Below are 20919 nucleotides of genomic sequence, written 5' to 3' on the forward strand. Positions count from 1 at the left end.
ACTCGATGCAAAAGACTGGGAAGCCCCCCTCTTGCTGCTGGACTGCTGCCTTCATCTCAATTTTGATCAGTTCCTAGTTAAGTTGTAGGTTGCTATGGGAGTAGGAATGTGTCTAACGTCCTTTAAATGTATTAGTGAATTCACTATGTGTCTGGTAGTGGCCTACCAAGGTCTGATCGAATTCTCAATAAAGTTTTTGTTGATTTTTTTTTTTTTTTTTGGTGAAAGTGGCACTTGCCTATAAATTAAGGGATGAACTAGGGGTGGGTTGGGAAATCCAAACAGTCTAACTTCAGTTAGTCAGCCAGAGTGACTCACTGCTCTCTTGATTAACAAATGTTGGTCCCTATTCAAACCCAATCACACTACCTCAACACCTTTCCAAGGTGAGTAACTGAGCTGAACTATTCAACTTTTTTACTTAGGTATACACTGCTCCTAGCTTATTTCTAGCTTCTGGCTACTTTTTTTTTTTTTGGGGGGGGGGGGGTTGTTTTGTTTTTTTTCAATACAAACACTCAGTTTGTATTAAAATACAAACACTCAGTTCTTTAAAAGTCTACAGAACACTCAGTTCTGCAGACTTTTAAAAATAAACACACTACCTACTGCTTACTAGCTAACTTATTGACTGACTATTTAAAAATACAAACAGTCTAACTTGTTTATTCACTGCCTTTCTGACTATTGAAGGCACGAACACACTAAATAATATTCCCAAATAGTTAACTTTGCCCCAATACTTTTAAAAAAGGCAATGTCCCAAGCAAAAACTTACTGATTCCTTTCAGCCACCAGCAAGGCAATCCTCTCCTCTCAGTGTTCCCACTTGACCACTTTAGTTTGTTATTCTGGTGAATTTTCTCCCCTTATATCACCCAATCCTTTTTTTTTTTTGTGGGGTAGGCTTGTTTTAAATTTGCCTTGCAGTATTCTATAACCTGCTGGTTAAATTTTGCCCTCCCCCCCAAAAGGAATCATGTGCTCTTTGAATGTACATATCACTAGGGCTGGATTTAGGCACAGGCACCATAGGCAAGTGCCCTGTGTCCAAAACCCGACACTTCCCCTGCTTTCCAGGGGGAGGGGAATGGAGACCCCCTGCCCCAAATCTTCAGGCTACAAGAGCAATCATCTTAAATCCGTCTCCATCCATCACTGCAAAGTGGGGAAACTCCACAAAAACTGAAATTAAATTGGAAAAAACCCCCAAAAAAACAAAACAAAAAGGTCCTTACGCAAAGCAGGTGAATGACGACACTGCAGCCGCGCTTCCTCCGGAGCTGCCTCCGCTTATCACCCAGTCATAGTCCCCATTGTCGGTCTGAGCCGCTTCCGCACTCTTCTCTCTGTACTGCTGGGAATAACTCCAGGGGTTCTGAACGGGCCCAAATATACTATCGGTAGTCCCGCATCTGGCAAGAGGAAAGGACAAAGCTCTGATCTGTGATCGGGTGTACATAAGTGGAGTCTTGGTCAAAGCTGCTGAAAGTCAGCTAAACTGAAACAGACCCTCATTGTGTGTATTACAAGCCATGATGCACTCCCAGACCTGAATCTAAAGAGCAATATTCAGAGTTTTCACCTGGAACCAGTGCCTTGGCCTCTGAGGGAGGGTGGAGCCTTGCCAGAGAGGAACATGAGATCCAAGATTACAGTAAACGGGGCTTTCCTTATTTATTGTTATGCTAATTGCCCCTTTGATGGGTGTACACTGCCACACTATTTATTCTGGTGCGATGCAATGCTGAACCAAATCAGCATTTCCCTATAACAGAGTATCGAGTGAACTATTCTGAAATATCACTGTAAGAAACTAAAACTGTGAATGTACAGCGACAGTGGGAGGAGGGGGAATGCGGCTTAAAATGACTCACCCCATGGCAAACTCATCTAAGTTTGTTTTTCCCAGCAGCACAGCCCCCTGATCCAATAACTTCTGGACCACCGTAGCATTATAGGGGGGAACATAACCTGAAAAAGAAAAGCTTTGTTACCTTCAGGACATCCTGCAGCCTCTCCAGTAGCCAAAACGTTCAAGAGCTGCATTATCTATGGTTACTTTCACTACTCACAAAGCAAGAGCTGCCTCCCACAGCACCACGAGTGCCTCGGATACTGATTAACTAACAACGTGAGGTACCATCACCGAACCACGCACGCTTAAAAGCTGCGGCATCAGCCGGCAGGTTTCTTAGCTCCACGGTTTCCTCTTTGGGCATTATTCCTACTTCACCTTTCCTTTCTGACCTAACATCCTTTATTTCTCGTGTTTCTATGCACTCTGGAAATAGGTTTGCACCTTTAATTAAAGTTGCACCCTCTGCTCTCATGTAAGGGCCCTTTTCAATTGATCCCGCTTTGTCTGCGTCCCTGTGCCGGTTGCACGGACCCGACTGATCAGATGCCTGGTGGCAGGAGGCATTAAGCAGGCGGTGCTTTCAGAAGGTTTAAGATCTAGTGAAACATACACCAGAATAAGAAAGGAGAATCTTGGATTATGTAGAAAATTCTTCCCCTAGTACTGTTCCTTCAGTTTGGGATGCTTTTCCCAGTTTGTTAGTAAGGAACCTTTCTTTTCCCCCTGTTTTGACAAGAGGGAACCCAAAAGGTAGTCAGAACCTCTAAACAATCTCCAGTTACCAGAGACTGGCTCTCTTATGGTGAAACACTTTCTACTGAACCTTCCTCATGTCTCATTTGTTTCCAGTGCAAATGACATCAGGCAGAAATTGTCTTTTGGTTTGCTGTTTTTGTCTTGCTTTTATGGCTCTGCATGCTTAGTCTAGCTTTGGTGTCTTACAACTGTATTTTATGTTTGAAGATTGTTATCCGCCACGAGCAAGCTCTTTGGATTAGCGGACTAGAAATCTCCATCAAGAAAGGATGCACATTTTTTGGGCAGAAAAAGATACTTTAGAAATTCATGAAGAAACGAATATACAAATGAACCATAAAAAGCTCAAGACAACACTAATACGCGTGCACACACTTTGCTCACAATAGCACAGGATTCCTACGTCCCTCTCATGGGGTGGGATGAATAACGGGGAGATCGTGACTACCTTTCAGCATCTTTGAGGCACAGGTGGTTTCGATGCCAGCGGTACTGAAGTTGTCCTTCACTGCAACGGGAATTCCATCTAAAGGCCCCAGGGCCTGGCCTGTGTAAAGAAGACCCAGATTAAACAAAGCAGCCAAACTCAGCCATCTACAGATTCAAGAAGTGTGCGGCGTGCTCCAGACAGCTCCCGTACGCGACCACCTTGGGAGAGTTCTTTCGCTGGTACAATAAAGATTACCATAAACTGCACACAATCCTGGTGCAGGGTGGATCAGCATAACCCGGTGTATTCTGGGAACACATGTTTAAGCAGAGCAACAGCGAATGGAAGGAAGAGGGCTGCAGAGTTGCCCTTGTGGGGGGGGGACAGACTCCGCTCAGCTCAGTACAGGCTGTGTGACAGCACTTCCTCAGCTTGGTGAGCTCAGCCAGGGATTATTCAAAAGAGGGATAAAGGGGCTGTGCACCGCCGTACAAGAGCCAGCTTTGGTTACTGCTTCTCTGGCCAGGAGGGCCGGGGCTGCTGGAGAGGCAGTAATTGCAACCTGGGGTGCTGTGGTGAACTGTGCCAGCCATCCCACACCAGGGACATCTACCGGCCAAGCTCAGGGTGCGCACACACACATCACACTGCAAAAGGGAGCCAACGTCTGCCTGGCTGCCGACCAAACGACTGTCACTGCAATGGCTGGGCTATAGCAGAAGAGAAATAAAACCCCTAGGACAGGATACAGGTAAATAAATAAAACTAAGCCTGGAACTATGAAATATCTACAGTAGGAGGGTATGTGGTACAGAGCAAATTTCAGAGTAAAAAACAGGCTGTTCTAGAGATACTTTTCACAGAAAAGGAAGAGACAGCAAAGCAAGGGAAATAAAAAGCAGCCTACCTCTGCTGTACCTCTTGTCTGCTGCTTCCGCCTGCTTCAGGGCAGCAGCTTCTCTCACTGTGATGTAGGCGTTGAGCACGCTGGTTTCTTTGATGGCAGCGAGGCATCTCTGGCAGAGCTCCGTGGCACTCACTTTTCCTTCCTTCAGCGCTGCCGAGGCCTGAAAACAATCAGAGCAAAAGTTTTTTGTTACTGGCTCAACAGCAGGGCCACAGTTCACAGGAAACACTCAAGATGCATGTCTTAGAGCCGCTCATGGACGAGGGATGCCTGCGCAGTTACAGGCACTCTGCCGCAGCCTGGTCTGCACGGCATCTCCCAAAAGGGGGGGGGGGGGGGAGCATAGCACCTCTGGAGAAAACCAGGACAGCCTCTTAAAACATACATAGGAAACTGGGTATTCGGTCAGAGGTGCACAAGCAAGGGGCATTTGAAGGAAAGGAACCCTCCAAGGTGTCTGCGAGGGCTGGCGGATCGGGGTATGGCTCCAGGATCAGATCTTCCTCTTTACAAGCCAGCTGAGGATACTGCGGCAGCAGCGTTCCCAACCCCTGGAGGAGGTGCAGGAAATGGCTGCCCCAGGCATCGTGCAGCAGCAGCAGCACCTATAAGAATCCTAAGAACCAGATCCAGAATCCACTGGGGCACCAGAGCGCCAAGCGGAGGACTGAGACGCTGTATAAGCAGTCTTGGGCTTTGGGGGCGGGGGGCTGAAGAGCAGAGTCGCCTGGACTCCGGCCTTTCTTCTCAGTGCAGAAAATAATGACAAAAGCAGTCAGCTTATCTCAGCAGCGCAATTCAAAAGTTACAGTGCTCACGTTTAGGACAGGCTTGCAGTATTCCTCCCTGGGCCTAAGCCTTTATTCCAGGGTTTCCCAACTTTTAGCCGATGTGACCCCATTTTAGCACTTGAAAATTCACATGATCCCAGAAGACCAAAACAAATTAACAGGGGTGCAGTCCTCTTTCACTCTCACTAGCACTCCAGCTGATTCTCTCTCAACTTCCACCTCTCTAGTGATCTTCGCTCTTAACCTCCCCACCAGCAGACCCACGATCTTAGCTTCTGCCCCTCCAGCTGATGACCTCTTCCATCTCCAGCTCCTCTCACTTCCCCAACCTTTCTCCAGCCCTTATTCCCCCCCCCCCCCCCACTGATCCTCTTTCACTCCCAACAGATCTCACCTCATCTCCTCTTCAACAGGCCCCTTGCTGCATTCCACTACTAATGCTGCTGTTTCAAGCATATGAAGAGTTCTGCCATTTGAGGCACTTTGTGACCAAAGCCCTACTTTATTCTTCTCCCCAGGGGAAACGCCCTGCCCCCAGGATTCCCTTGTGGGCTGTCTTAAGGTAAACCAAGCTAAATGCCTGGTCCTGGCCTTTTAAGGGAGTCTTTACAAGGGCAAATACTCTTAACCCCAAACTCAGTGAATCTCTGTCAGTACCATGAAATAGCTGCAACTGGGACCCCCACAGAATTAAGAGCTCAGCCCCTGCCGCAGACCCTTTTGCAAAAAGGGTCAGCATGGATGAGATATCCACCTGCCAGGGTGAATCGGCCAGAGATCTGAAAGAAGCCTCAAGTCTAATGAGACTCCAGAAGAAAGTCACTGCTGAAAGTCTGCAAACATTGTTTACCTGCAGATCTTCCGCTGATTTTCAAGGTGAAGGTACACGTAGATTTTTGTTTAGAAAATCAGCTGTTGGTGAGCGCGCAAACTCGTTCGCACAATGTTACACCTGCTATTGGCAGGGCACAACCTGTGCGAATGGATTTACTTCTGAAAAGCAACTCCGACCTCCACCCCAACTTCACTCCCTGGAATGCCTCTTTTGTGCTCACATAAAAGTATGCGTGAACTGGAATCACACACATATTTTGGGTGCAAAGACTGACAGATTTTCTCACAAGCCATTTACGGGCCTAAAAGTTATGTGTGCACAAAACATGGAGTTAGAAGCAGAAAAGTTGTGCCCCTAAAAATCAGGAGCATAAAACTTGAATTAGGTGCACAACGTTTGAAAGGTGCTAAGAACAAATGTAAGGGTGGGCCATGGATTTAAATATCTCAATTTATTTAATCATTTGATGTCTAATTATTTATTCTCAATATATGAACATAAGTTGCCCTATTGGGTCAGACAGAGGGTCATCTTGTTTCCAACAGCAAACAATCCAGGTCACAAGAACCTGGCAAGTACCCAAATATTAAATAGATGCTATGCTACTAATGCCAGTAATAGCAGTGGCTATTCCCTAAGCACTGATTAATAACAGTTTATGAACTTCTCCTCCAGGAACTTATCCAAACCTTTTTTTAAACCTACTACATTAAATGTCCTAACCACATCCTCTGGCAATGAATTTCAGAACTTAATTGTGCAAGGAGAGAAAAAGAATGTTCTCAGATTTGTTTTAAACGTGCTACTTGCTAACTTCATGGAGAACCCCCTAGTAAATCTATTATCTGAAAGAGTAAATAACTGATTTACAATTACCCATTCTAGACCTCTCATGATTTTAAAGACCTCTATCATATCCCCCCTTAGCCATCTCTTCTCCAAGTTGAACAGCCCTAACTTCTTTAGCCTTTCCTCATAGGGAAGCCATTCCATCCCCTTTATCATTTTGGTCACCCTTCTCTATACCTTCTCTAGTGCAACTATATCTTTTTTGAGATGTGGCGACCTGAATTGTACAGTTCACCATGGAGAAACACAAAGGCATTATGACATTCTCATTTTTTTTACCATTTCCTTCCTAGTAATTCCTATCATTCTGTTTGCCTTTTTGATTGTCGCAGCACATTGAGCCGATGATTTCAATGTATTATCCACTATGATGCCTAGATCTCTTTCCTGGGTGGTAACTCCTAAGATAGGACCTGACAATGTGTAACTATAGCAAGGGTCATTTTTCGCTATATGCATCAACTTGCATTTGTCCACATTAAATTTCATCTGCCATTTGGATGCCCGATCTTCCAGTCTCACAAGGTCCTCCTGCAATTTATCACAATGCACATCTGATTTAATAATGCTGAATTATGTGTCATCTGCAAATTTGATCACCTCACTTGTCGGATCCCTGTCCAAGTACAGATCCCTGAGGCATTCCAATGTTTACCTTTTTCCACTGAGAAAATTGACCATTTAATCCTACTCTGTTTTCTGTCTTTTAATCAGTTTGCCTCCTATCCCATTACTTTTTAGGTTTTTTTAGAAGCCTCTCGTTAGGGACTTTATCAAATGCCTTCTGAAAATTCAGATACACTACATCTACCGGTTCACCTTTATCCAATTTATTAACCCTTCAAAAAATGTAGCAAATTTGTGAGGCAAGACTTTATTTGGGTAAATTCTTGCTGGCTGCTTCCCATTAAACCATGTCTATCTATATGGTCTGTGATTTTGTTCTTTAGAATAGTTTCCACTATTTTTCCAGGCATTGAAGTCAGGCTCACCAGACTATAGTTTCCCAGATCACCCCTAGAGCCCTTCTTAAATATCAGGGTTACACTGGCTGCCCTCCAGTCTTCAGGTACAATGGTAGATTTTAATGACAGGTTGCAAATTTTTTCTAGTAAGTCTGAAATTTCATTTTTCAGTTCTTTCAGAACCCTGGGGTGTATAACATCCAGTCCAGGTGATTGGCCACTCTTCAGTTTGTCAATATGGCCTACTACATCTTCCTGGTTCAGAGTGATTGAATCATCACCCTTGAAAACCGTCTCCAGAACCGGTATTTCCCCAATATCCTCATTAGTAAAAACAGAAGCAAAGAATTAATTTAGTCGTTCCGTGATGGCCTTATCTTCCCTAAGTGCCCCTTTAACCCCTCGATCATCTAATGGTCCAACCAACTCCCTCGAAGACAGAATTAATTTTAAAGGTTAGCTAAGGGCATCTTAATTTTTATTTTGTAGTTTTATAAAAAATTCCTTTGTTCTATTAGAATGTTATAGGTTACATTGTTTTTACAGATTTTGAAAGTATGTTCCTTTGATTTAGTTGTAATCTGTATATTCTTATTTTGTAGGTATTTCTATTTATTTTGACCATTCTCTGCTTGGATTGACATCAGTGATACGTGTGTAATAATCAGCATGCAAAAATTATTGAAAAGATCTCCCTGATGAAGCTCCTATGAAGTAAAACACAGTGTAGAGGCTGTTGTTTTAGCTGTAATAAGAAGTGTATCATTCGGACATTAAAAAGATTGCACCGTTTTTATAATATTTAAAAAGTGATGATAGGTATTGATGTGTTAGTTTAGTGGGATATATGGAATTTTTGAGGGGTATGTGTTTATTGTTTGTTATGTGTGTAATTTGGTTATTGTGGGGATTGGTGTGGAATAAATGAATTAATTTTATATATTGATTTGTCTATTTTATTGTATTTGGGCCTTTGTATGAATTGATAATGTTAGTACAAACTATTTTTGGTTATTTTTTAGTTAAACTATATTGTATTCATATTAAATTTAGGTTTATAGGTTTTGTTTTAGAGCAAGGTTACCTTTCTAAGCTACACAGGCCAGAAAGCCTCAGTCAGACAGAAAATGGAGATCATACAATTTCAAGAATCAGGATTATTTCACCTGGTTTTAAACACAAACAAATTATGTTGCAGCACTCTGTATAACCAAATATTTGAAAGATTTAGATTCTTATTTACAGAGCTTGGTGCAAGCTATAAATCAATTGTTTCCATCACCTTCTGTGAAACAGTCAGTCTCCTGTTAGCAGTTCTCACACTATCATGACTGAATTTGAAGTGTCAGGAAATACTTAAAAAAAATATTTCAGCACATTTTGCTATATTTAAGCTCCTCAAAAACTTTAATACATTAATGGAGATTCAATGAAACCAACTATGTCAACATAGACAAGAACAACTTCACTTGTTTTAATTTGATTTCAGATCCCCTTTTAGGGTTGTCAGATGTAATAAAAAAAATATTCACAGCCTAGGAAGTTATTTGGTTTATAGCCATGTGCAGAGCATGCATCTTTGGCAGTGCCCAACAATGAGAAAGCTTCACATTTTCTGGCTGCCGGGGTTTCCCCTGATTTGGTTCTGTCTTCCTCCCTCTACAACCCTCAGACCGCTTAATAGAGCTCATATACGCTTGAGATTGTTATAGGTGAGGGGGGGGCACATTTGAGTAAAAGATACTGAGGCGGGGATGGGGAGAGAGGATACTGGTACTCACTGAAGCTGGTTTAAGTCTGGGAATGCAGATGCTCATCTACCCAAAGTAATAGAGAACAAGAGAGGAAGACAACTGGACAGACTGGGAGGGTTAACTGGTTCCTAACTGCTGTCATCCTGAATCCCAGCCTCACATGTTGCAGCTGCGGTCAGTGCATCCACAGCGGCCTCCAAGGAGTAGGATTTGGGTCCAGGACTTCAGCCTCGATCTTCCACATAGGGGATGTACAGTGAGCCAGCCGAAATGGAGCACCGAAACAGTTATTTTAAAGAAAAACCTTGGTTCAAGGGAGGTTAAGTTTCGCCCATTTCAAAACCTGGACTTTGCTACCGGCACAAAGCGGTACCGAGAGGGAGGTCATCAAGCAACTGCTCGTTCCCCGCGGGGAGGAGCGGAAGAGCCGCCCGGTACTCACCTCCCGCAGGGTCAGCCCCAGCATTCTGCGGCGGGACTGTCAAGCGCCCCTCTCCTCCTCCAAGGCATTCGTGGGGGCCGCCATCTTCCTCCGGCCGCTCAATGCCCCGCCCGCTGATTGGCTCTCTCAGTTGCAGGTGTTATTATTCGGCCTTCTCATTGGCTGCGACGAGCCTTTAAGAAGCCGGAAGTGTGCATGGAGGACAGGTTGCTGAGGGTTGTCTGAAAGATATTGGCCGGGCTGGGAATAACGAACTGATTTTACCAAAAATAATCAATCCGGGAATAAAATAATCGAAACCTGCCGTGGGAAGCCTTTCTCTGCCTGCGAGCTCAGGTCCTTCTTGTTCTAGGCTGCAGGCAGACCGAGCAATATCAGGACCTGCCTGTGGAAACCGGCACAGCCTGGGCTAGCATTTACGAAACTCTCGGGAGCCGAGGATTGATTATAATTTGGAGGATGTGGAGAGACCACCCCCACCCCTCCGTGTTTTGTCGTCATTTAATCTAATCGTGTGTGCAACGTAGAAGAGTCCTACAATTTGCTTTGTTGCACATGGGCCCTTATATAAATCTCATGGATCACCAAAATTTGTTTAATTTAATTCAGTAGTCTGAATCCTATCATGCTGTATAACACTTTTTTGAAGTGATACACCATATGTAGCTTTGCACGGTTTCAGTCATTTGAAGAAAAACCAGAGATAAAGGTTATATCCACCTTATGTAACTAGTGTCCGCTATTCAGACATGCTTGGTGCACTTAGAGGAAAGGTCTTCTTTCCTGGAAGGCTGCTTTGCTATGGAGGTGCACAGGCGACTTTACTTTGGACAGGCCATGAACTGAAAAGGAACCCATGCCTGCTAAGAAAAATTAACACTTCTCCCCAGAGAAGCACCGTCATGCCAGCCTGGGTGATAGACAAGTATGGACCCAATGATGTGCTGCGCTATAACAAGAACATGATGTTCCCCATCATCCATTATCCAAATGAGGTTATTATTAAAGTCCACGCTGCAAGCTTAAACCCCCTCGATATTAACATGAGAAGTAAGTCAATGCTTTTTGAGTTCACGGAATCTTATTAATTGTACCCAGCATGGTCTGCATGGATAGGGGTATTCGGAAACCATATCGAAGGGAACTGCTTCCGACCAAGATTTAATTTTGCATTTCCTTAAGATGAAAATACTTTAATGTTACATTATTTGCTTAGGAATGCAACCCTCCATACAGAAGCCTTTGTAGGTTGTGGTAACTTTTAAAAGGAGCTATAAAATGATGTAGTATATGAGCTTTCAGACATAGAAGATATCAGTGAATAAGGACTACTAGGTCTGCCTGGTGATTCTGATCTACACTGCTAAGGATGTATGATCTCATTTACCAGCTGTAGAAGCTCCAATGCTCTTAGGATGATGTTCTTTATCCAAGTCAGTTTATGTTGGCTTCGTTTTTGGTTCTCTACCATTCTGGGTAAATGAGCATACATGTTTTTCCATGCTTAATCCAAAACAGAGCTGCCATCCTCTCACACCTCCTAACTTCCCTCCTCCCCACCCCTGTTGTACCACCAATTTTTGTATTAATCTATACAGTTACCAAAACCGGTAAGGCTGTTGCCCAAACACCTGTCAGTGTAGGCCTCCCTGCCCTTGGTGGATGATATCCAGTCACTACTAACTTGCTGGAATTATCTCAACTGGAATCTGGAGAGTTAAGTTTGCTGATTCCAGCTCAACTAGCTTGTGGCCTTCAGTATCACTAGGTTAGGTTGTGCTTTCTCAACAGTAACATCAGCCCACAACATACTGAATAAACATAAATGTAATATGAAAAGATATAAATAAAAGATCTGAACAAAACAGTACATAGAGCTTAAGTAGGGACCTTAGTTATCAGCGTTTATTTTATTTTCCTTGGGAATTTATCAGTGTTTATCATAATGAACAAAAAAGGGAGAAAAATCAGTGTTAAAAGATGTCATTTTTTCACAGAGTTTTCTCCAGTTTATTTTATTATGATAAACACTGATATTTTCCCAGGAGAAAATAAAATAAAATCTGAAAACGAAGGTCCCTAGGAATAAGCAGTGCCCTAATTAGCACTGGTTGAAAGTAGCCAGGTCTTTGAATTTAAACATTCTAGCGCTACTTGACATCACTTCTGCATTTGATACTGTTAACCACAATACCCTTATCACCCGCCTCGCTCAGATTGGCATTGCTGGCTCCACCCTATGCTGGCTCCAATCATTTCTGAGTGATAGGAAATACAGTGTAAAAATTGGCCGCCACGAATCTAAACCCAAAAAACTGCAACAAGGAGTACCTCAAGGTTCCTCTCTTTCTTCAACCCTATTCAATATCTACCTCACCCCCCTTTGCCAACTCTTGAATAAACTAGGTTTCCTGCACTTCATATACGCAGATGACGTGCAAATCCTTATCCCCATTAATGACTCCCTACCTAATGCCCTGAAAATCTGGGATGCTGCTCTTACAGAAATAAAGAATCTACTCAGGGAAAACTTCCTGGCAATAAACACTACCAAAACAGAACTACTCATCATCACTCCACAGAACAATGCTTCCATCAACTCTTTCATACATCACAAACCAGCCCTCTCATGGTACAGCAGGTACGCAGCCTCGGCATATTCATTGACAACCATTTCTCTTTAAAAAAATTCATATCGGCCACAGTCAAAAATGGATTCTTCAAACTACATATGCTAAAAAGAATTAAATCTCTTCTACACCCTCATGATTTCCGAACAGTCGTACAAGCCACAATACTATCAAAACTCGACTACTGCAACTCGTTCCTCCTAGGACTGCCTAAAAATTCGCTACAACCGTTAGATGCTACAAAATGCAGCTGCCCGCTTACTCACCAATGCACACCGCCACGAACACATCACGCCTGCACTACAATCCCTGCACTGGTTACCTGTAGCATCCAGGATATTGTATAAAGTACTTACCCTCATTCACAAGTCTATCTATAACCAAGATATGCAATGGTTCTCTGATCATTTCACATTTTACAAATCAAATAGACCAACAAGAACAATTCACCAAGCCAAACTCCAAACTCCCACTCTCAAGCATATCAAGCATGTCTCGACGAGAGAACGCTCATTTACTATTGCAGGAACTAACATTTGGAATAAAATGCCCTCTGACCTGCGCCAGGAGCCCTGCCATAAGAAGTTTAAACAAAACCTCAAAACCTGGCTATTTAAACAAGCTTACCCAGAATAGGAATTTTCTTAATCTGAACTGCCAATCATTCCATCCCCTTTGTTATCCACATTACTTTAATAATTTCTCCCACTGGCAATCCTTTGTAATCTATATATGTGTCCCCTAAAATACAATATCATTCTTCAAATAGAATGCGATTTTGACTCACCTGACTACTATTGTTTGAATATACCTAGTTATTTATACTTACCTTCTATATTACTACCCATTTTAGGCTTGTTTAATTTGTACTATATGTTTCTATCATACATTGACTTATTTGTACTTGTTTTGTTCTATGGTCATTACAATGTAAAGCTAGTTGCTGAATTATTGTTTATTGTAAACCAAGGTGATGTTTATAACGTGCCGCGGTATATAAAAAATGTCTAAATAAATAAATAAACCTTAGGAAATCCTGGAAGCTCTAAGATTTTGTCCTCTTGTAACAGGATAGAGAGGACTTCTGGATCCTTTGTCTCACAGGCGGGTGTTTCTCAGATTATTTAAACTGCTGTGTTCTGCTTTAGGTAACAAAAAGGAATAAATAAATCTATATTAGCTTTGATATGATGCCCTAGACCAGGGCACTGTGTATCAGACACCATACAGAGAGCAATAATCCCTGTCTTGAAGAGCTTCCAGTCTAAGTCGATTTCTGGTCTATTGGGGGATGAAGTGACTGGCCTAAAGGCACAGAGAGTGTCGGTAACAGATGCAGGGTTCCTGCCCACCCTTCTGCATTTCCTTGCAAATAAACTGGAAAATGCCTCAGCTTCTTATTCCCTAGCTGGAAGTCAGGATTACTGTAAGTGGACCCTTCCCCCTAGACCTGGGCATGCTTGCGTTTTCTTTGGTCATTCAGGTTTGAAAAGAGGTTTTTAGAGCTTTGTCCTGTCCTGGACGCACCATTTTAAGTCAGTTACATAAAGATATTTAAAATATCAGGAGGGCGTTGAGGTTGACAGCGCAGTGCTCTCTGGGTCCTAAGTGATACATCTAGCAGAAAATCATCTGATTTCGTATTGCCCTAAATAAATACACCAGGATTATTTGCAAAACTTGATTGAAGAGAGAAGCTGTGAGTCAGCTTTGTAGTTATGCCAGTGCCAGGAATCTCGGAAATCATGACGATGATCTTGAGTATTTCTCCTTCATTTCTATTGCAGTTATTTAACTCTTACTGTTCCTCCTTCATGGTCAGAAACACTAGTGAGTCATAGCACTGAACATTGTGTATTAAAGGGGAACTTTATGCTTAAAATTCAAGGTGGCCAGTTGCTGAGCTAGATGAAACTTCCACTCCTGTCCTCTCACAGTTGACCAGTGTGTTTTAAACCCAAGCAGATAATGAGCTGGTTTGCTTGCCCGATGGCTTTATACTGTTGCTAGAAGCATCTATTTTGTGTGTCAGTAGCAGGGCAAGTGATGAATTCACAAAGCACCCCTTATTTTGCACTGACTCTGATGATCGTTTCTGATCCATTAACAGTCGCTGTTTACCTTTTCTGTCTAACTATGGGATAGAACTTGTTTCAGCTTGACAAGGGGTGCTTTAAACACAGCTGAATACCATTATTTAAATCTCTTTTTTCTTATGCAGAACAGATCTGAAACATTTCTACACTGCTGAAGGTCACTGTGTGAGAGTGAGAGGCTTGGGTTGCACGTACATTCTGTTTCCGGGTCATATGTGCTCATTGTTGGGCTGACTGGATGGGGCTTACAGTCCTTCTCTGCTGTCTTATTATGTATTTTTTTGTTTTATCTTGTCTCTTTGCTTGATGAGGACAGTTTGTGGCACTTCTGCCATGTTCTCCCTGCCCACAACATCATCTGTGATGGGTAGGTAGTGACGTACTAATGTCATGATCAGACGGACTGTAGCATGACCCTTGCAGTGCCATGGCTCAGAAACTGAGATCTGACCCAGAGGTCACAGAGCAGGGGGAAACATGGGACTCCAGCACCTCATTTTCACAGAGTGACTGCAGATACCTTAAAAAACTTGCTTAAGTCACACGATTGGTCGATTGCCTTTTCCAGCCCTGATAAGATACTGCCTAAATAGTTTGGCTTCTTGTAAAAAGTAAACAATATCAATACAAGTACAGCTAGTGAGGAGATCTAAGTTCTTTGGAGGGAGCAGCTGAGATTGCTCTATACGGCCCTGAATAGATCTATGCAGTTTAGGACCGTGAATGATTTATTCCATCCTGGTAAACAGCAATCTGTGGTAGAATCGACAGTAGACAAATGTGTGAGGGATTTAAAACATTTTTTTTTAGTAACAAAATTCTTTTGCACCAAGAGCTGATGAATAAAAGGCCCTCTCGTTTGGATTCCAATGCTGATGGTGTTAAGACTACTGAAAAAAGAGAACTTGCCTACATGAGTCTATGTCCTTGATTCCGCTTTGGAGGGCGGTTTCCGAATTTAGGAAGCTTTCTAATTTTGAGCTTGAAAATCACGACTTGACCATAGATCTTTGTCATGTCTGGTCAAAGGAACGGGCTCTGGCCTTGATGAACTATTATGCACTACTGTTAATGCTTCCTTGGCAGAAGGTAATTTCTTAGTGTTTAGACAGGTGAATCCAGAACAAGTGGGTTATGCACCTCTACCAGCAGATGGAGACGGTGCAAAGCTGATATCACAGTATATATATACCCCTGCAGTGACATCAGCCCACCAGTATTCTCCGTCTCCAGCAGATGGTGGACGTACATTTCCCCACTGGGGATTGCTTAAAGTTTTTAAAAGGAGAAAAGAAGAAAGGAAATTAATTCGACCCGCTCTCCTGTGGTGATACCATATGGCCCCTCCCTCAGTGGAGAATTCCTGAGGTGATATATATTGTATTTTCCCTTAGATGAGTGCCTTGGTCCGGTAGCTGGTTTCAGCTGGCATGGACTTAGCTGTAAAAAACAGCTGAAAGGCAAGTGGGTGCAGGAAGCAAAGTGCAGCGGTGACGGTATATGCCCTTTCCCCCCCGCAGCCGGAAACCAATTCTGTGCTCAGCCAGGATGGCCTAAGCTCAGGTAAAGCAAAAAACAAAAACAAAAACCTGGAACAGAGAAGGAGTTTTGGTAGGGATTCCTCCTTCCTCCAGTCTCCTTGCTCGGCGCGTTGATCCGACGTTCGTTCCCATCTCCGGAGGAGCTTAGGGGACTTGGGCAGCCTGGCAGGTTGAGCAGTCTTATTGGCTAGGCCCCGCTCCGAGGCTTATCTCTGTTCGCCACGTGGTAGACTGTGGCAGCGTTTTCATGCGTTTTTGCCTGCGCATTAGGCTGCCCTCTTCAGGCCTATTGGTTCGTGTGAGTGCATCTGGCTGGGTGTCCAGTTTTTGGGCACCTAGTTGGATACTTGGACGTCCAGTTGATAGAGACCTCTATTTGAGGCAAGCGTTTCACTATATGCACAATCTGGCCTTGCTGGCGCTCAGCCTTTAAGCGCTCATCGATGCATAGGCTTGTATGTTTAAATTTTGGATGCCTATTTTTTTGCAGCGTGAATACATCTGGATGCACACCTTTTCAAAGATTCATCAGCGGGGGAAGGTAGTTAAGTCGAATTTTTTTCAAGGATTACAGGCTTTTCTTTAGGCACAGTCCTTGGCCCCAACCAGTCTTGCCAGGTCAGAGGCGCAGGTGGTGAATGCCCGCCCGACTGGTACTGTGGGTAAGTGCCAGACTATGCCTAGATCAGCGGCTGGTCTTCCAGATAGGGATCTGGATGGCATGGATGATGAAGCCGATCCTTACTCCCTGGAGGATGGGAAAATTCCTCCGGGATTGGAGCCGTATAGAACTATGTTGTAGTTCTTTCATAGAGATGAGTTACTGGCTCTGATTTCCCAGACATTAAAGATGCTGTGAGTAGCAGGGTCCGAATCCATATCTGCACCAAAGAAAGATCCCATTTTAACTTCTTTGCATAAAGCCTCATCTTTTTTCCATATTATGAAGCCCATTCAAGAATTGATTGATCTGGAGTGGGAAGCCCTGGAAGCTAATTTCAAAGGGGGGCGAGTCTCGGAAGGATTGTACCCCCTGGATCCAGCTGCGAGAGAACAGCTGACGTTTTCTGAAAGTGGATGTGCTTGTGTGTGCCATCACCAAGCAGAAGCCTATTCCCGTAGAGGGAGGAGGGGCCTTGAAGGATGCTCATGATAGGAGAATTGAGGCCACCCTTAAGCAAGCATTTGAAGCAGTGGCAGTGACTTTGCAGATAGCTTCTTGTTGTTCCTTGGTGGCTCGCTCTTGTTTGCTTCTCTCTCAGGAGGTCGATGAATCTGGTGTGAATTCCAGGGCAGTGATGGAACCAGCTGCAGCCTTTTTGACAGATGCAGCCTGTGATTTCGTCCGCACCTCAGCTAGAGGGGTGGCTTTGGTAATAGTGGCCAAACATCAGTTATGGCTGAGAAATTGGTCGGCTGATGCAACCTCCAAGTCTAACCTTAGAAAGTTACCCTTTAAAGACTCACTTTTGTTAGAGAGTGAGTTGGAGAAGCTGGCCAATAAGTGGGGCGAAGCCCAGGTTCCTTAATTTCTGGAGGATAAGAAGCAGCATGAGAGGTCATGCCAGGGGATCCAAACATTTTCCACCCTACAGAGGAGCGGCCTTTCAGAGATCTCGACCTTTGCATAGGTCTAAGTCCTTTTGTCCCAGACAGCTCAGACAGGGCGCAGACTTGGGGGCTGGACCCTTCCGAGCCTCCCAATGAAGGTGTGCCAACCTACCCCCGGGAACAGGAGGTAGGGGGTTGTCTCTCTCTCTCTTTTATCAGAGGTGGGTCAAAATCACGTCAGACCAGTTGGTCCTGCAGATGATACAAAATGGATATGCACTGAAGTTTCACACTTTTCCTTGGGACTTGTTCATGGTGTCTCCCTGCCACTCCCTGCAGAAAAGACAGGCAGTGGAATGTACTTTGTCTCAAGGCTCCTCAGTCTGAGGGCTGTGGCTTCAGTGCCCAAGTCTCAAGAAATTACTGGCCAATATTCCATTTATTTTGTTGTGTCCAAGAAGGAGGGCTTTTTTCATCCTATCCTGGATCTCAAAGGGGTCAACCATCATTTGCAGGTGACTCATTTTCGTATGGAAACCTTGCGCTCAGTGATAATGGCTGTATAGTTGGGGAATTTCTGACTTCCTTAGATTTGTCTGAAGCGTACCTACATATCTCCATCCAGCTAGAGCATCAACATCTTCTGCATTTCGCAGTTTTGGGACATCATTATCAGTTTTGAGTGCTGCCTTTTGGTTTGGCCACTTTTTCCAAGGTTCTGGTGGTGGTGGCAGCAGAGTTGAGACAGGATGGGATTCTGGTCCACCCATACTTGGATGACTGGCTGATTCGGGCCAAGAATCTGGAAGAGAGCCTCCTGGTGTCATGCAAGATGATCTCCTTGTTGAAGGAGCTTGGTTGGGTGGTGGCTAAGAGCAGTCTTCAGCCATGTCAGTCGATAAGAGTATTTTGATGTTCGGTTTGACAAGAAGCAGGGCAGGGTGTTCCTGCTGGAGGATCGTATTCAGAAGTTGATGATACAGGTGCGCCTATTGATGATCACTATGCCTGACAGTGTGGTCCTATCTACAGGTGCTCGGATTGATGGCAGCGACCATGTGCTTTGTACCGTGGGTGAGGGTGCATATGTGTCCTCTTCAGTGCTTCTTGCTGTCTCATTGGAGCCCACAGGCTCAGGACTATTCGATTCAGCTTCACCTGCTGATGGATATCTGTGCTTATTTATTTATTTATTTATTTATTTATTTATTTATTTAACAGCTTTTAATATACCGGTGTTCGTGCAAGCACATCACGCCGGTTTACAATAAACTTGAGAAAGGAGGAAATTACAAAAAACAGGGAGTGGGGGAGTGGAGCAGGAGCGAAAAGAGGGGGGGGGAAGAGGGGGGAGAGAGGTAAAGGAGGAAAGACAGCAGCTGAGAAAGGTACAAGGAACATATCAGTATTTACAGGATAGGTTGCTTAATGAGGTTAGAACAAGGTTGATTTTTTACAGCGGTTAATGAGGAATAAATAGATTATATAATGATATATATTAAAGCTTAATTACAGCAGTTATGGTGGATTATATAGATAACTTATTAAACAATTAAACACATATATATAAAGTATTAGCTTATTTACAGCAGTTACAGCAGGTAATAACGGAGTCTTGATTTCGACATATAGGTTGTAAGTTTTAACTGGGTTACAGTGGAGCACGGTGGGAGGGTGGCGGGGGTATAGGGTATTGCTTATCTGCAATGGTGGTTAAACGTGGATCATCTGAGAAAGGGTTTTCCCTAAGCTCTCTGGATTGGATAGTACTCACGACAATGTGAGCCTTCCGGGTTTGGGGGGCTCACTGTCAGGAACTGACAATGCCAGGGCACTGGAGTGCAGAAGAATCTCTGGAGTATCAATTGGCTGGAGGCCCATGTGGTCTGGTTGCATGCTTGTGGTTCAGTGACTGACTGCAGGGTCGAGCGGTCTGAATAATGTCGGACAATGCAATGACAGTGGCTTACATCAATCAGCAGGGAGGAACCAAGAGCCAGCAAGTGTTGCAAGAGATAGCCCAGCTTATGGAATGGGTGGAAGTATATCTTAAGAACATGCCATACTGGGTCAGACCAAGAGTCCATCAAGCCCAGCATCCTGTTTCCAACAGTGGCCAATCCAGGCCATAAGAACCTGGCAAGTACCCAAAAACTAAGTCTATTCCATGTTACTGTTGCTAGTAATAGCAGTGGCTATTTTCTAAGTCAGCTTAATTAATAGTAGGTAATGGACTTCTCCTCCAAGAACTTATCCAAACCTTTTTTAAACACAGCTACACTAACTGCACTAACCGCATCCTCTGGCAACAAATTCCAGAGTTTGATTGTGCGTTGAGTGAAAAAAAACTTTCTCCGATTAGTTTTAAATGTGCCACATGCTAACTTCATGGAGTGCCCCCTATTATCCGAAAGAGTAAATAACCGATTTCTATTATCCGAAAGAGTAAATAACCGATTCACATCTACCTGTTCTAGACCTCTCATGATTTTAAACACCTCTATCATATCCCCCCTCAGCCATCTCTTCTCCAAGCTGAAAAGTCCTAACCTCTTTAGTCTTTCCTCATAGGGGAACTGTTCCATTCCCCTTATCATTTTGGTCGCCCTTCTCTGTACCTTCTCCATCGCAACTATATCTTTTTTGAGATGTGGCAACCAGAATTGTACATAGTATTCAATGTGCAGTCTCACCATGGAGTGATACGGAAAATGTCATAATACCTCCGTTTTATTCACCATTCCCTTTCTGATAATTCCCAACATTCTGTTTGCTGCACACTGAACCGACGATTTCAATGTGTTATCCACTATGACGCCTAGATCTCTTTCCTGGGTGGTAGCTCCTAATATGGAACCTAACATTGTGTAACTATAGCATGGGTTATTTTTCCTTATATGCATCACCTTGCACTTATCCACATTAAATTTCATCTGCCATTTGGATGCCCAATTTTCCAGTCTCACAAGTCCTTCCTGCAATTTATCGCAATCTGCTTGTGATTTAACTACTCGGAATAATTTTGTATCATCTGCAAATTTGATTACCTCACTCGTCGTATTTCTTTCCAGATCATTAATAAATATATTGAAAAGTACAGATCCCAATACATATCCCTGAGGCACTCCACTGTCCACTCCCTTCCACTGAGAAAATTGTCCATTTAATCCTACTCTCTGTCTCCTGTCTTTTAGCCAGTTTGCGATCCATCGCCACCTATCCCATGACTTTTTACTTTTCCTAGAAGCCTCTCATGAGGAACTTTGTCATACGCCTTCTGAAAATCCAAATACACTACATCTACCAGTTCACCTTTATCTACATGTTTATTAACTCCTTCAAAAAAGTGAAGCAGATTTGTGAGGCAAGACTTGCCTTGGGTAAAGCCATGCTGACTTTGTTCCATTAAACCAAGTTTTTCTATATGTTGTTTGATTTTGATATTTAGAACACTTTCCACTATTTTTCCTAGCACTGAAGTCAGGTTAACTGGTCTGTAGTTTCCTGGATC

The 20919-nt window shown here is 43.5% G+C and overlaps 2 protein-coding genes across 4 annotated transcripts in view; one reads left to right on the forward strand and one right to left on the reverse strand.

Annotated features, from left to right (window-relative positions):
- QRSL1 (glutaminyl-tRNA amidotransferase subunit QRSL1) overlaps positions 1–9736 on the reverse strand; it is a 54327-nt gene extending 44591 nt beyond the window's left edge. Inside the window, exons 1-5 of one of the 3 annotated variants that reach the window (XM_029595323.1) lie at positions 9176–9280; positions 3955–4114; positions 3066–3164; positions 1878–1974; positions 1239–1415 (exon numbers count right to left, since the gene is read on the reverse strand). In XM_029595323.1, the coding sequence (XP_029451183.1) occupies positions 1239–1415; positions 1878–1974; positions 3066–3164; positions 3955–4114; positions 9176–9211 (569 nt within the window). In that variant the 5' untranslated portion in view covers positions 9212–9280. Of the gene's footprint in view, positions 1–1238; positions 1416–1877; positions 1975–3065; positions 3165–3954; positions 4115–9175; positions 9281–9590 lie in introns of those variants that run through there. The other 2 variants (XM_029595324.1, XM_029595325.1) reach the window with 2 other exon arrangements.
- A 50-nt stretch (positions 9737–9786) lies between these two features.
- Positions 9787–20919, forward strand: part of RTN4IP1 (reticulon 4 interacting protein 1) — a 100480-nt gene continuing 89347 nt past the window's right edge. The window contains exon 1 of the mRNA XM_029595326.1: positions 9787–10640. Within this exon, the coding sequence (XP_029451186.1) occupies positions 10340–10640 (301 nt within the window). The 5' untranslated portion in view covers positions 9787–10339. The remainder of the gene's footprint in view (positions 10641–20919) is intronic.

The sequence above is a fragment of the Rhinatrema bivittatum genome, chromosome 3, assembly GCF_901001135.1.
Source record: "Rhinatrema bivittatum chromosome 3, aRhiBiv1.1, whole genome shotgun sequence".
NCBI classification, from domain to species: domain Eukaryota; kingdom Metazoa; phylum Chordata; class Amphibia; order Gymnophiona; family Rhinatrematidae; genus Rhinatrema; species Rhinatrema bivittatum.